The sequence below is a fragment of the Camelus bactrianus genome, chromosome 28, assembly GCF_048773025.1.
Source record: "Camelus bactrianus isolate YW-2024 breed Bactrian camel chromosome 28, ASM4877302v1, whole genome shotgun sequence".
Classification (NCBI taxonomy): domain Eukaryota; kingdom Metazoa; phylum Chordata; class Mammalia; order Artiodactyla; family Camelidae; genus Camelus; species Camelus bactrianus.
Window position 1 is genome coordinate 3,076,158 of NC_133566.1, and position 17,241 is coordinate 3,093,398.

At 35.0% G+C, this 17,241-nt stretch overlaps 1 protein-coding gene across 1 annotated transcript in view; it reads left to right on the plus strand.

Moving 5' to 3' along the window:
- LOC141575467 (early endosome antigen 1-like) overlaps positions 1-17,241 on the plus strand; it is a 64,549-nt gene that overhangs the window by 17,487 nt on the left and 29,821 nt on the right. The window contains 1 exon segment of the mRNA XM_074354716.1: positions 7,773-7,865. Within this exon segment, the coding sequence (XP_074210817.1) occupies positions 7,773-7,865 (93 nt within the window).

Consider the following 17,241-nt stretch of genomic DNA (forward strand, 5'->3'; position numbering starts at 1 on the left):
TATAGTCAAAACACTGTTCTTAAAACACTTGAAATAATTATTTTCTTTGTGTGGCTATACCACTAGCTTGAGATTCAGTTAGATTTAAAATTTTTTAAAAAATTTAAAAATTGTGGCAACATAAAATTCAGCGTTTTTATTTTAAAGCATACAATTTAGTGGCATTATGTACATTCATATTGTTGTGCAACCATCACAGCTATTTCCAGAATTTTTTAAAATCATTACCAAACTGAAATTCTGTATTATTAAACAATAACTCCTTATTCCCCTTACCCCTGGCCTCTGGCAACCACTATTTTATTTTTTGTCTTTATGAATTTGATTATTCTAGGACCTCATATTAGTGGAGTCACATATATTGGTCTTTTTGTGTCTGGCTTATATCATTTAGCTTAATACTTCCTAGGTATGTCCATGTTGTAGCATGATTAGAATTTCCTTCCTTTGAAAGGCTGAATAATAATCTATTGTATGTATATATCACATTTTGTTTATCCACATATCTATCAGTGGACATTTGGGTTGTTTCCACCTTTTTAGCTATTGTCAATAATGCTTCTATGAACAGTGATGTACAGATACCAATTTGTGTTTAGTTAGACTTTAGCTGAGGTTTTCAATAAATGAGGGTTATTAACTCAGCTAGAGAACATAGGAGGAAATGAACTTTTTCCCTAGGATGGTAGAATATTGAGATAAGTGGGTTTGATTTTGGATATGATTCATTTGAGGTGCTTTGGGAAATAAATTAGAAAGTAACTGGAATTGTGGTGTAGAGATAGAGTGCTAAATTAAGTCTTTTTTATAGTCTAGGTGAGAGATGATGACACCTTGAACTGAGTTAATGGCAAAGGAGATGGAGAAGGATAGATTCAAAATTAATGTAGATGATTGTCTATTCTACATTTTGAAATCCCAGTCTATCCCTTCCCACCCCCCACCCCCTTGGCAACCACAAGTTTGTATTCTATGTCTATGAGTCTGTTTCTGTTTTGTATTTATGATTTATTTGTTTGTTTGTTTTTAGGTTCCACATATAAGCGATCTCATATGGTATTTTTCTTTCTCTTTCTGGCTTACTTCACTTAGAATGAAATTCTCCAGGAGCATCCATGTTGCTGCAAATGGCGTTATGTTGTCGGTTTTTATGGCTGAATAGTATTCCACTGTATAAATATACCACCTCTTCTTTATCCAGTCATCTGTTGATGGACATTTAGGCTCTTTCCATGTCTTGGCTATTGTAAATAGTGCTACTATGAACATTGGGGTGCAGGTGTCATTTTGAAATAGGGTTCCTTCTGGATATATGCCCAGGAGCGGGATTCTTGGGTCATATGGTAAGTCTATTCCTAGTCTTTTGAGGAATCTCCATACTGTTTTCCACAGTGGCTGTACCAAACTGCATTCCCACCAGCCTCTCCAGCATTTGTCATTTGTGGATTTTTGAATGATGGCCATTCTGACTGGTGTGAGGTGATACCTCATTGTAGTTTTGATTTGCATTTCTCTGATAATTAGTTATATTGAGCATTTTTTCATGTACCTGTTGATCATTTGTATTTATTCCTTGGAGAATTGCTTGTTTAGGTCTTCTGCCCATTTTTGGATTGGGTTGTTTGTTTTTTTCTTATTAACTCGTATGAGCTGCTTATATATTCTGGAGATCAAGCCTTTGTCGGTTTCATTTGCAAAAATTTTCTCCCATTCCATAGGTTGTCTTTTTGTTTTACTTATGATTTCCTTTGCTGTGCAGAAGCTTGTAAGTTTAATTAGGTCCCATTTGTTTATTCTTCTATTTCTATTGCTTGGGTAGACTGTTCTAGGAGAACATTTTTGAGATGCATGTCAGATAATGTAGATGATTGAATTAACTTGGGATTGGATGTGACGTTTAAGGAAGAGAATAGTTAAGGGTAATGCTTTGGATTTAGGCAAGATGAGTATGTGATGTTTTTGTAATTTGAGATAGAGAATGCAGACAGGTAAAAGGTTTGTGGAAAAAGATAATGGATTTGGTTTTGAACAAAATGACTTAGGGGGTGCTTCCAAGGCACTCTGGTAGAAATATTTAGCAGGACAGGAAAATATGAATTTGAAGTTCAGCAGAGATCTGGATTAGATTTAGCATTTTGTTTTTGTCTGCATTGGGGGTTATTAAAATTAAAGGAGTAAATGAGATCACTGAATAGTGTACAGTAAGCTAAGAGATTGAGCATGAAAACTCCCTGGGAAGCCCTGGAATGCTTTCCATGACATAAAAACAGTATCATTTGCAAATATACTTCTCAGTTCATCTGAATGTGGTAAGGTCTTAGCTCTTAATAGTAGTAAAGAGGTAGTGAGGGCCCTAAGAAATCTTCGATTATTGTTTTTAGTGCAAGGATCAGGTAATGTATTTAAAGCACCCTTCTTAGGGTCTGCATATAGTAGGTGGCTTTTCACATTTTTTGAATTTGTGAAAATTTTCCTAATTGGTTTCTATGGTGGGCTGAGGGTGAAATAGTGTGACAAAATCAGTGCTGAAAGTTACATTTTATAAGAAATCCTAATAGATGTCTTTTAAGTCCCCAAGGTTTTGAGGTTATATGTCATTTAATTTCTAATACTTGTATCCTTTCCATTTTCAGAAATAATTTTGCTAAGCATAAGGTGTGTTTAGTAGCCTATAACAATTTTTTTCAAATATTTTTTTAAAAGTAATAATTCATTTTTTAGTCAAGTCACCTTTGTCTGTGTGTGTGTGTGTGTGTGGCAATTAATCTATTATTAACTCAGCTTTTGCCTGTTTGTCTTATTTCCAGTCTAGTTTCAGAGTGTTATGGGTTGTTTATTTGCTTAGTAAGTGTTTACTATGTCTCTTTTGTGTACAAAGATTAGTTATCCTTTTAGTTAGTTTTAGTGCTTTGAAGCTAGGTAGAATTTAAAGATGAGGTTCTTTATTTCAGTAGCAATTAGGTTGTGAAACTGAGTTATTTTTCCAGTGAAATTCTTGTTCTCTTCCTGCTTGATCTTCTCTGGAGTAGAGTCATAAATAGTGGTAGGGGTGGGGAGATTATGTTGAGTTTGAAAGCTCTGACTCAGTATATCACCAGATATTAGAAAAACTTCTGTTCTTCATCTATAAAATAGTTGTTTTTTTATATGCTACTAGGCGTTTGTTTTGATTCTGGTCTTCTTTGCTATCAGATTTTCAGTCACAATTAGAAGACTTAGCTATTGGTTGCTTTGGATTAGAGCAGTGCAGTTATCATTTTCACAAGTTGATTGTTTAGATCAACTGAAATAGATCAAATATGCATTTCAAAGAAATTTCATGTTGTTAAAACTTGTATGATAGTGATACTTCCTTTCAAGGTATTGCATACAGTAAACAATGATAACTTCCCCCCCTGTGAAGTACTGTTTTTTCTTCAAAAACTTGCATGTGATTCTTTGAAAGCAGTTTTTGCAGATATTAATACTACTTTATGTTGATCTTATAGTTGTTGGTAGTAGGAATGTATTTTTATATTATCAACAACCTAGGGTAGCCAAATATATAGCAGGCACCTGTTCTTATTTGGTTGAAGTAAATACTTTGAATACCATATACATTTTTTTCCTCATACGATATAAACTTTTTTCCTTATATTTTCAAATTTTGATCTGTTTGGTGGAGGCCGCTATGGAATAATGATAGGTGTTGGATAAATATAATCATCTAGATCTTTTTGCAAGCCCCAATTTTTTTACATTTAAAAAAGTCTGAAAATTAGAATAATATGACCATGCTAATAAAAAATTTTTGGGAGGAGGTAGGTGGGTGATTAACAAAATCATTAACACAAATCTCATCCTTTCAATAACATAGGGAAAAAATAGTAACAACAACAAAAATAACCCTAGCGTAAAATGCCTCAATCTCCTATGACCTTTCGAACTCTGTTTATGTCTTTACATAATTGAAGTCATAATATATGCAAATTTTGTACTTTTTACCTCTTGTACAAATTCAACATCATATCACATGTGTTGTAAATTTTCTCCACAACCTTCACTTTTGGCACTTTTAATTGTCAGGTTTGTTGAGTGTGTTTGTTACAATTTTGTTAACCTATTCTTTGTTTTGAAGATAGTCCACTTAAGATTTTATTATATAAGCTTGGGTGTGCAGCTTTATAATTTGACATATGTGTTTATTACAAAGTGGTCACCACCCCAGGTCTAGTTGCTGTCAATCACCATACAGTTGACCCTCTTTACCTATTTTCCCAACCTTCTTTACCTCTTGTAACTACTCATCTGTTCTCTGTATCTGAGTTTGTTTGTTTTTTTTAGGTTTCACATATGAGTGAAATCATGTAGTGTTTGTCTTTCTCCATCTGACTTATTTCATTTAGCATAGTCCATCATGCGCCAAGGTCCATCCATGTTATTGCAAATACTGCAGAATTTCATTTTTTATGGCTGACTAGTAGTCTAGTGTGTGTGTGTGTGTGTGTGTGTGTTTATCGCATCTTCTGTATCCATTCATCCATTGTTGGACACTTAGGTTGTTTTCATATCATGGCCATTGTAAGTAATGCTGTAATGAACATAGGGGTGCATATATCTTTATGAATTAGTGTTTCTGTATTTTTCAGATAAATACCCAGAAATGGAATAGCTGGGTCATATGGTAGTTCCATTCTTAATTTTTTGAGGACTCTCCATACTTTTTTTTTCATAGTGGCTACACCAGTTTATAGTCAAATCACCAGTTTTCAGGGTTCCTTTTTCTCCACACCCTTTCCAACATTTGTTGTTTCTTGTCTTTTCTGACAGGTGTGAGGTGATATCTCATTATGGTTTTGATTTCCATTCGTCTAATAATTAGTGATATTGAACATCTTTTCTTGTGCCTGTTGGCACATGTCTTTGGAAACATGTCTGTTCAGATCCTCTGCTCATTTTTTTAATTGAGTTGTTTTTTGGTTGTTGAGTTGTGAGTTCTTTGTATATTTGGATAATAACCCCTTATCGAGTATATAATTTGTAGATACATTCTTCCATTCAGTAGATTGCCTTTTTGTTTTGATGATAGTTTCCTTTGCTGTACAGAAGATTTTTAGTTTGATACAGTCCCATTTGTGTATTTTTGCTTTTATTTCCCTTACCTTTGGAGTCAGATCCACAGAAACTGATGTCAGTGAAGTTACTGCCCATGTTTTCTTCTAAAAATTTCATGGTTTCAGGTTTTACATTCAAATCTTTAATCCATTTTGAGTTGTTTCATTCTTTTGCACGTGGCTGTCCACATATGTGTGGGTTTACATTGCTGGGCTCTCAATTCTGTTTCATTGACCTGTGTGTCTGTTTTTGTGCCAGTGCCACACTGTTTTGATTACTGTAGCTTCATAGTATTGTTTGAAATCAGGGAGCATGACACCTCCATTGTTTTCTTCTTAATATTATTTTGACTATTTGGGGTCTTTCATGGTTCCATACAAATTTTAGAATTATTCTAGTTGTGTGAAATATGCCGTTAGAACTTCAATAGGGATTGCATTGAATCTGTAGATTGCTGTGGGAAGTATGGACAATTTAAGAATATTAATTCTTCCAATCAGTGACTGGAATATCTTTCCATTTGTATCTTCCTCAGTTTCATTCATCATTGTCTTTTGGTTTTTCACTGTACAGGTCTTTTACCTCTTTGGTTAAATTTATTCTTAGTTATTTTATTCTTTTTGATGTAATTGTAACTGGGGTTGTTTTGTTAGTTTCTCTCTGTGATATTTGCTATTGGTGTAGAAATGCTACAGATTTCTGTATGTTGAGTTTATATCCTGTGACTTCACTGAATTCATTTATTAGTGCTAACTGTGTGTATGTGTGTGTAGTCTTTCTGGTCTTCTATATATAGTATCATGTCATCTGCAAAAATAGTGATGGTTTTACTTCTATTTTTCAGATTTGGATGCTTTTTTCTTTCCTTATTTTATTTTTTATTAAATTAAATTAAATTTTATTTTATTTTACTTTGCCTACTTGCTTTGGCTAGGATTTCCAATGGTATGTTAAATAAAAGTGTCTATAGTGGGTATCCTTGTCTTATTTCCTGATCTTAGAGGAAATGCTTTCAGCTTTTCACTGTTGAGTGTGATATTAGCTGTGGATCTGTCCTATATGGCCTTTATTTTGTTGAGGTACATTTCCTCTATACCTCCTTTGTTGAGAGTTTTTGTCATAGATGGATGTTGAATTTTGTCAAATGCTTTTTCTGCATCTATTGAGATAACAGTATAATTTTTATCCTTCATTTTGTTAATATGTATCATGTTGATTGCTTTGTGGATGTTGAATGATCTTTGCATCTTGGAATAAATCCTACTTGATTATAGTGCATGCTCCTTTTAATGTATTGTTAGATTCAGTTTGCTAATATTTTGTTGAAGATTTTTTCATCTATGTTCATCAAAGAAATTGGCCTGTAATTTTCTTTTTTGGTCTGATTTAGGTATCAGGTTAATGCTAGCTTCAGTGGGGGTGTGACCATTGGCGCTAACAGGTTGGATGGAGAATTCCAAAATGGTGCCAGCCAGCACTGGTATTAGCAAGGTAGCCTGAGATCACATAAATGGCTCCTGCCAGTGACTCAGTCCCTGGGGGTGTGCCAACTGGTTCCTGCCCCTCCAGCAGATGCTTCAAGGCTAGTAGGTGAGTCCCCTTTACCCATTGTTCATGCACTTTACAGCTTGGTGTTTTTGCACTGGTTTTCAGGTCAAATGAGTCTTTGTGCAAGTCCTTTAAGAGCAGATTTTCTATTCCCTATAGTTTTCTAGTTTTCCCAGGCATATTCCCCATTGGTTTTCAAACCCAGATGTTTTGGTTCTCATCTCTCGTGCAGGGTGTAGGCATTGGGGTGCTTAATGTGATGCTTAAATCCCTTGCTTCTCAGGGGAAAGATCTATTCCTTTGTGATCCCTCCCAATTGTGGCTTGCTGTAGTTTTGGTTTTGTGACTGCCTCTCCTATCCATCTCATTGCTGTCCTTTTACCCTTTGCTGTGGAGGTTCTGTTCATTCAGTTTCCAGGTCCCTTTCTGGGAGAACTATTCCATAGGTAAGTGTATATTTGTTGTGTCTGTGGGTGGAGGTTCATTCAGGATCTTTTTACACCATCATCTTGAACCCTCCAAACTGTCTCTGACAATGGAATATTAAGTATTGGAGATAGATTGGTAATGGTTAGTATGGTGGTAGATGGATGGGTGACTAGATAATGTGTGTTGCGTTGATCTTTTTAGCTCCCCTCAAATAATTGTAGTTTAGTTGGTGTAGTAGAGAGCAATGCAAGAGGAATTAAAATTTTAGCATTTTGGTTCTGCTTCCTTTTTTTTTTTTTAACAGTACAATTTTGAGAAATCTTTTAGCTGCTTTGTGATGTCTATTTTCTCTCTTTTCTTATCTATAGAGATAACATTATCCCTGCCTCTCTCAGAGATGTCATTGTGATTAAATAAGATATTCTGTGAAAGTGAGATGAGGATGATAAAGCACTATATACAAAAATAAACTTTATTAGTTTCAAAAAAACTAAAACAGAGAATCCAGGTAGAGATCTTGATAAAATATTAGGTACAGTTGGTCTCCAGTAAAGGATAGCTTCTACTACTGTTTGTTATTATTGAGAGGATGTCTACTTTTATGTATAAGGCTAGCCTTGATTACTGTTTAGGTTATTAAATAGTTTATGAATATATTGTTAATATTTAATTTGATTTTCCCCCTTCTGCTTGTGTTTCAGACTCCTGGGAGAGTTGGCTCTCAAGGTTCTGATTTAGATTCATCAGCAGCTCCTGTAAACACTGTGGATGTCACTAATGAAAGCTCTTCAGAGGTATGAAAATAAAATTTTACAATAAAATTCAATATTTAAGGAAAAATAGCAAATATTTCAAGTAACAACTGGTAATTTAAACTTTTGTAGAAAAAGTTCTCAGAAATCTTTCTTACAAATTGAAAAGCACCTTTTGAATCATATTTATGGATAGCTATTTGTGCTTAGTTGAGACTGAGAAAGTGTATATTAAGACCGAAAAATAGTAGTACCAATTTGTCTTTAATGTTAATGTCATCTCAACTTAATGAAGATTTTTAAATCTGTGAAGAATTACAGTTGATTAGTATCTAATTATGTTTGTACTGTCATGAACTACTAAGCTAATGAAAGATTAGATTAGCTATAAAGTTTATACATTATTTGTTGTCTTCATTTATGACTTTGTAAGAACTTTTATCTTTGATAACTTATTGAAAATTAATGGATAAAGTAAATAAGTCTAAAAAAACCCTCATTTTTCCAAAAGTCAGCCTTAGTAGTTGCTTTATTGTTATTATTAGTTTTAACAAACAATATATGATCATCACAGAAAAAGGAGGTAAGATGAGAGAAGAACATAAAAACCACCCATAATACTGCCCCTAAGAGATTGATACACTTGTGTTTCTGCTCTGACAGTTTTTGTCAGTTGTCCCTTTCTGAATCTAACTGTACTATCTACCCAGTCCCCTTTTCTCTACTCTTCCCCACCTCTTGGTTGGTGAGTCTATTTTTGTGTTTGTGTCTGGGTATGTCTATCCATTCATCTTTCTGTTTTGTCTCTTTCTGGCCATCTGTCTTCATGTATATGTGTATTAACTGTAATAAGATCTAACAAGACTGTGAAAGTGAGAAGGAAAGTATCAGTTGAACTTTATATTATGAGCAAGTTTAAGGAAATACATTCAAGGAAAACATTCCAAACTGTGTTCATGATGTGATGAGCTCAGAGTGCTCAGTTGTAACCCTGGAAAGGAGTTTAGTAGTAATTGCTGACCTCATTCAGACCAAAAACAACAAAGAATCTCCAAAAGGTAGTGAGCAGTGGCTGGTAATCCTGCTGTGCTTTCTTATCAGGGTCCCTTTTCTGTTGTCTGTGATAGCTGTACTCTCTCTGTTATCCTTAAATCTTCTGTGTGTCTTACCTTATTCTCACCTTCCTTTGGTCACTCTCTACATCATTGAGAAAATAGGAACCATTAGATGAATGTGCTCATTTTGTCACTAAAAGCTATACTTGCACCTCTGTTCTTTTTCTTACTTTTGTATGTGAAAGACAGGTCTCTTTTGCTATCAGACTTCAGTCATTTTGCTTTTGCTCTGGATTCCATTCTCTCTCATATTCTCAGCTTATCATCTTTCCCTCCTACGATTTTGATTTTTACCCATGCCACAAATTATTCCCATCAGCGTATAAATACTGCTTTAGAGGTGCCATTAACCTGAGACTCCCTTAAATTAAGTTTGGTGCTTGAAATTCTTCAGATTACTCACTAGCGTAAAATCCAACTACCCACCCAAGGGTTATTGGTGATTATGAATTCTCAGGAGATGTTGTTTTTTCCGTTAGCCCATGCTAAGGTACAGACTTGTTTAAGATGTTGGTCGATGTCTCTCCCCCTCCCTCAGTCTCTTTTTTTCTTAATCTTTCTCTCAGGTTATTTCCCTTTTACTCTGAAGTTGGCTTCCCACTTTGAACAAACTCTAGGTTTTAACATTGTTCCTTTAGCAGCCATCTAAATGAAATTTGAAATATGGCTTCCAGGATTTTAAAGAAATAGAAATAAAGCAATACCTTGCTGTAGTGCTCATTTTTCTCACATTTTATATATTATTACGTATAATAATATATATAACAGTATCTTAGTATAGGCTATTATAACAAAAGCACTGAGTAGCTTAAACAATAAACATTTATTTCTCACAGTTCTAGAGACTGGGATGTTCAAGATCAAAGATCGGCAGATTCTTTGTCTGATGGAGGCTTGCTTCTTGGTTTATAGATGGCTGTCCTCACATGGTAGAAGGGGTTTGAGAGCTCTCTGGGGTCTCTTTTATAAGGGTACTAATCTTACTCATGATGGCTCTACTCTAATGACTGAATTATCTCCCAAAGATCCCATCTCCTAGTACCATCGCATTGGGGATTAAGATTTCAACAAATGAATTTTGAGGGTAGATAAACATTCAGTCTATAACAAATATATAATACATATAATATATAATGTAATAAGTGATTTTTTATGTCAGTTGTTCTTGTCAGGGTAGTTGTTCAGACTATTTACTATATCACATTGCAGAAGCAAATGTCTTTATTTACTCTTTAACCCTTTCCAGTCTGGTTTCCATCCTTAGTATTCACTGAAAGCACTCACTAATGACCACCATATTACCAAATCCAATCTTCGTTTTTCTGCTCCTTTGGCTAGGGAGAGCAGCCTTTTCTTGTGGTGCTGTCCACTGGTAAGTGGTAAGGGTCCACTGAAGTTTCCAGGTTGCCGGCTTCTCTAGCACCTAGTTTAGAATATATGATGCAAAAAGAAAATGCAGAGTACTCACCACTGTCTCAGTCCTTGGCTTCTGAGCTCCTTAGCTGGTCTGCGTTTCTCTCTTTATCTGTCAAAATTGTCTTATGTTTGTTTTATATATAATGCCTAGGGATTTTAGCTGTGTTTAGCTGGAAGAATAAAGAAGGGTATCTACTCCATTTTATCTGGAACTGGAAATCTGACCACTTAAAAAACTGAATTATCTTTTTATTAATGAATTGTAAGATGACTTTATCTATTCTGAGTACAAGTCCTTTGTCAGTGTTTTGATTGCCTCCTATTCACCCCATTGCTAAGGGAAGCCCCTCCCTAGACTTATGGGGATGGCTCAACACATAATTAACCTGACACTCGATAAGTGAGATCAACAGCAGTTTATTATTCACATATACTCACAGCCCAGGTGAGGAGGACACTGTGTGCCAAGTAGGGCCACACAAGGATTGCACTTGGGGAAGAAACGAACACTCAGGGGCTGTGAGAAGCAGTCATTATAGTATCAGGAAGGTGAGGTGTCTGCTTCCTACAGGAGATGTGATTGGCTTGTTTGAATAATTCCAGGGACTGGTAGGAAACTGAAACCTGCTGCTCAGGCTTAAGCAGGCCCTGTGCCTGCTCCCAGTGAAGAGGAGGGTTTTTGGGCTAGAGGACCTTATCTGCTGGAGCAGAGTAAGGAGGGGAGCTTGTAGTTAGATCATTGAAGCTCTTCCAGTTTCACCAGTTGTCAAGGCAGCATATAATATTGGGCCTTAATTTTAGGCCTTATACCACAATCAGAAATATGTGTTGTGTATATTTTTTTACAATCTGGCTTGTTTTTCATTTTGTTAATGATGTCTTTCAAAGGGAAGAAGATTTAAATTTTGGTGAAGTGCAGTTTGTCATCCTTTTCTTTTATGGTTAGTGCTTTTTGGGTTCTGCAAAATTTTTTGCCTACCCCAAGACTGCAAAACTTTCTCCTGATTAAAAAAATAAAACCCAAGCTACAAGGATACAGTGTACAACACAGGGAATGTAGCCAATATTTTATAGTAACTATAAATGGAGTATAACCTTTAAAAATTGTGAATCATACTGTACACCTGTAACATATAATATTGTACATCAACTATATTTCAGAAAAAAAGACTGAAGGATGAAAAAATCATTTTAGCATTTACATTTAAGTCTGTGGTTTCTTTTAAATTATTATGTATGGTATGAGGTACTGGTTGAATTTCATTTTTTCCATGTGAATATGGAAATCACATTTCCCCCCATATGCCTGTCAGGACCATTTGTTGAAAATGTTACCTTTCCCCATGGCATTAAATTTTTACTTTTGTGGGAAATCAGTCAACCTTATATATGTGGTTTTTTTTTTCTTTAATGTTCTTTGATCCAGGCATAATGAACTCCTAATTTTAAGGTGTTCCAAGTTTTTTCTTATCTTTGGACTTTTGAATATGCTGATCTCTATGCCTTACTTGTTCTTGGCTTTTCATTTTTCTTGGTTAACATCTGGTTATCCTTCAAGTCTCATCGCAGATAATTACTTTTTTTCAGTAAACTTTCCTTGGCTCACATGTAGGATGGAGACTTCTTCCATGTTCTTCTATGGAAAAGTATTCCTTATCCTCTTGGTAATGACTATTATTATGAGATTCATTTCTTGGTCGAATATTTATTATTGCCAGACACTGTTCTGAATGCTGAAGATATGGCAGTGAGTGAAATAGTAAAAAGTTTTTATCTTGGTGAAACCTATATTCTAGTGGGTAGAAACAGGCAAAAAACCCAAATCACACTAAAATTGTACAGAAGGAGGCAGTGTTATTTTGAAAAATAAAAGCAGGGAAGGGGGCACAGAAAGTATTTTGGGTGGGTGCGATTTCAAATAGGATTGTCAGGGAAGATGTTTCTAAGAAAGCGGATAGCTCAGAAAGAACTAAAGGAAGTGAGGAAACGAGTCATGTGAACTTCTGGAACAAGCATGTTGCAGGCATGTGGAACAAGTAGACAGTCTCCGAGGTGGGAGCATGCCTGGCGCGATGAAAAAGCCAGGAAGCTTGTGTGGCTCCAGCACAGTGAGCGTGAGGGGAGGCTGGGATAGTGAGGTAATGAGGCCCACCTCATAGGGCCATTTGGCTTTTGTAACGACTTAGGTGTTTTACTCTTGGTGAGATGGGAAGTCACTTGGGAGTTTTGCGCAGTGAAACGACAAAATTTATTTACGTTTTTGTAGGATACACTCTAGCTGCTCTGTGAAAAATAAAATTGTTAGTGGGGTAAGAGTAGAAGCAGAGAGACTGTTGGAAGTCTATTGCAGTGATCCATGTACACTGTGAGGGTGGTTTGGATCAAGCGATAACAGTAAAGGTCCTGAGATTCTGAATATATTTTGAAGGTAGTTTTAATAGGATTTTCTGATTAGTGGAGTGTAAAATGTGATTATTTTCTTTAGTAAATTTTTCAAGAAACCTGCAAGCTTATTGAGAGTAGGGACTTCATTTTATTTTACCATTGTGTTCTCAGCACGGTAGCATAATGACCTAGTAATCACACTCAGTAAATACTTTTAGAATGAATGATTGAATGATATGCGGATGCTTACAGTGAAGAAATGAGTAAAATGGTAGGCAGCATAAATATATTGTGGTAAAAAATGCAACAGTGCATTCTTTTGAAAAATTATTGTGTAGTTTTAGTACTCGGGACTGTGGTTGCCTGGAAGACAGCACTTTCATCAGTAAAAAGAAAAAAAGTGAATTCATGTTCCTTACTTTCATCCCCTAGCTAGTCCCATTTAAGGGTTGTTAACAAAAGGAACAATGATATTAATGATAGCTAACATTTATTGAATGTTTTCTTTATATCAGATGCTGTGATAAGCACTTAGCATTTATTATTTCATTTAATTCTCATGCGAATCCCCCATATGAAGTAGGTGTTATTTTTACCTCCTTTAAGATGAAGAAATTGAAGGTCATACGTGCTACTAAGAGTGGTATGAATCCAGGTTTCAAGCCCAGGACTGGCTTTTAACTGCTACCCTGCCTTGCTTCTCACTTTGGAACATTTGTTTGCAGTCTTCTTGCTTGCTATGGTCCTAAGTGATGTTAGAGACTCAAGGAACAACTTAGCCTCCCAGTTCTTAATGTTATCAGTGCCAATGATCTTTATTACCTCTTTTCTAGTTACTCAAGCCCATGGTAGTACCTTCCATCTTCTTATCAGGTAGAATAGTTTCATCTGAAATGTTAAATAAAATCGTATCTCTGCATTCTTTACCTTAACCGCTTGTCCTCGCAAAAACTTTTTCTCTCCTCACTACTTAACTTCTTTGGCCTTACTGAGTATTTCAGGTTTTTAATTTCTATTTTTTCTTCTAGTCTCTCAGCCTTTCTTAGCTTCATTTCCTTTACTCTCTAACTGTACATCCAATGACAGTTAATATTTGTTTAGCACTTATAATGTCTCAGGCACTGGACTAAGCATTTTATATACTATACAATAACTCTAGAAGAACAGATACTAATATCAGCCCCATTTTATAGATGAGGAAATGATATTTAGCAAAATAAAGTGACTTTTAAAATTCATATAGTCAATATTGGTTGTGACTCAAAACCACATCTATTTTTGACACCAAACCCATAACATTATAAACTTTATAACCTATTGTCCTTCACCACTGTCTTCATTTAATTTACTTTCTCCTTGATCCTCTCAATTCCTCTATCCTCTTATCCTTTTACTGTTCCTGTCTGACAAAACCCCAAACCAAAGATAAGTGTAACATCTCACATTTAAAATATAGATATTGTTAGGTATAGGGATTTTGGGAAATTGTTTTTAAATGATTTTATTTGGCTCATAAAGTTAGAATAAAAGGTTACCTACTAGAAACCTACCTACTGGAACACATGGGTGTGGACAAGAATAGTATCTTAGGCTAGTGGAATATGGTGAAGACTAAAAATTGCTTTCATCATAAGAATTTTTTTTTGTTGAGAATGTTATCTTACATAAAGGTATTTGTTAAAACTGCCAGTCATTTCTTGATCTAAAATAAAAACTAGTTTGCCAATAATGGCTCTCAGATAAGCAAGAACGAAGTATTATAAACAAAAAGAGTAGTTATATTCCAACTGAAGCAGCTGGTTACTATAATACTGAACCAGAGGAAACTTGCAGCATGAGGATGGAAACTAATTTTCAAAGTCCTACTTTGGATAGGTCTTTCACCTTTCGTGCAGTTACTGCTTAAAAATTTCCTTTCTATATACTAAAAAGAGATATACTAATTATTTTCCTGTTATGTCTGTTTTTACTGTCTATATTTTGTTTCATAAATAACTTTATGTATATCCTCCTAAAAGTTGTTATTTCACAGGGTTTCATCTGTCCATTATGTATGAAAAGATGTATAACTGCTATTGATTTGTCGGAGCATTACCAGAAAGTGCATGCTGAAAATGAGACAAGAGGACAGGAACTTCTTAATGACTCCAGTGTTACTGTGGGTCCTATATATTTTGTTTTAGCAGCTTGGTTATGGGTTGCTCAAAATAGCTTTGTTTTTCCTGGCCTTGGTGTTGCTTAATTTTTTATGCTACAAGGGAATATGGATTGCTTTAATTATGCATGATTTAAAGAAGCTTCAATAAGGAAAAGAGGCTCTTGGGAAGTTGGCTTGGCTATTCTTTGTGAATCTGTAAACAAATATAAACATTTAAGTTAATATTTTTGCATAAATTTTGCCATGAAATTTGAAATATAAAGTGAGTTTTTTATTCAATAATTATATCTTTATTAGTTAATGTTTTATCAGTGAATATATTACAATGTTTTAGATTAATGCTTTACTCTTAAAGACGACTTTGCATGTGAACTGTCACTGTCTTTATTCGGGAAAATACACTGCATTAGAACCTGGGTCTACCACTGTTTCAACCTCTGTTTTGACTACCCAGACCTGATGGAAAGAATGAGGCATACTTACCATGAACAGTGGGTCACCCAAATGTTTCTCTGTAGTGTGTGGGGCTGATGCATGTCTAAGGCTAGGGGTGGGAACCAGTGAGGGGAATTGTTGCCAATTTTTAGGCTGGAAACAGTTTCTCAGATGATCCTGCTATGTCTCTTCCTTTGAAAATGACTACAGTATTCTATAACCAAATAGAGGCATAGATTTTAAAAAATTCTTCTATAAGTTTTATAAAAGAATGAAACTTTTTTTAACCATGAAAGACAAAAAAATCACACTTACTTTTTCCTATGAGATAATGACATATAAGGAAAACAATCTCACCAAACCTCCACTTATTTAACACATTAATAGAGTACCTTTTATGTTCCAGGTATTTTGGTAGATAAAAGGGATAAAAAAAAAAGGTAAATAAGATATGATCTCTATGCCAGGAAGTTTCTATGATATATATTTGCAAAAGAGTGCAATGTCTAATTCAACTTAAGGGAAACTGCAGAAAAACTTTGGTGGGGAACACTTAAACCAGACATTCTCTAGGGTGATGGGGGAACGGGTGCCTGTGGGAGGATACCAGTTAAACTAGCTGAAGCAGTGTGAACAAAGATAGAGGCATAAAAGTCTTGGAACTCTGCTTAGCATTTTACCAGTTGTCTTTCTTCCAGAACATATGGGTCAGCTTTTCTTTATGGGCTAGCCAGAATCAAAAGTGACAACCTGTTCTCCCTGTCACTTAATAAGAACTTTCCTTTTACCTGAAAGGATACTTGGTACAACAGGGTATCATCAGTATCAAGTTAAGATAAGCTCTTAGCTACAGTGGATCTGAGAAAGGGTTGCAGATAACTGAAAGCTAAGAGTAAGGTATTTAATTGCTTTTAACCTGTGTGTGTGTGTGTGTGTGTAAGTTGGTGAGAAATTTGGAATGATTAAGGGAAATAAATGTAGCTAGCTATTTTGAGTATTTTATTATTTGGTGTTTTATGCTATCTAGCAACTTCAGTCCCCTTGACAATATTTTAGAAAAAATAGAGGAATCTCTTAATATCCAGAATTAGTATCACAAAGTCCCATTCATGGGACATCTCTCAGATATTCATTCTGAGCTTATTTTACTTTTATTTTAAATGAGTGATATAGTTTTAATAGACACCCCCCCAGTATACCCTTCCCATTCATATGAGGCTAGCATTGCTAGAAATAGCACGTGAATAATTTTTAGAAATGATTGTTGAAAGACAAAACAGGGTTTAGAAAAAACTGAAATGTGGTTACAGGAATTAAAGATGCTTGCCAGAATTCACAGAGTGGAAGATACTCATTCAGTGATTAATATTTATGCTGCTTAGACATTAAGCAAAGGTTTAATATCATCTATTTAAGAAGGTGAGAAAGTGCATATATGTACTTTAGGAAGATTTATTTTTATCAGAAATGTCCCCAAACTGAAGTTTTATTTAAACATCCATGAAAGCTCTAATCACATGGAAAATTTACTTAGGTGGAATATTTCTATAACTAAATATTTATTACTGAATTTCTAAAATTTCTCTTTAGGGATGAATCAGTTCATTCTGGAATATTAATCTGGTAATACTTAGAAGCTTTAAGAGGGTATGACATACCTTAATGTGATCACTAGCTTTTTGGCATACTTAGGTATCTAAAGCCAAAACCTGGAAGTAGAGACAATAGTCAAGAAGCCAAAGTTGTGAAGATTAAATAATGTAACGGGGTGTGGATTCCCTGAGGAACACTGTAATTTGCCTTCTAGTTACTAGAAGAAGCTGAGACGCAAAAGAGAGATGACAAGCTAAATATTATAGGGGTTTATGTGCTGTTGCACCAAAAGCATGTTAACTTGTGTGATACAGTA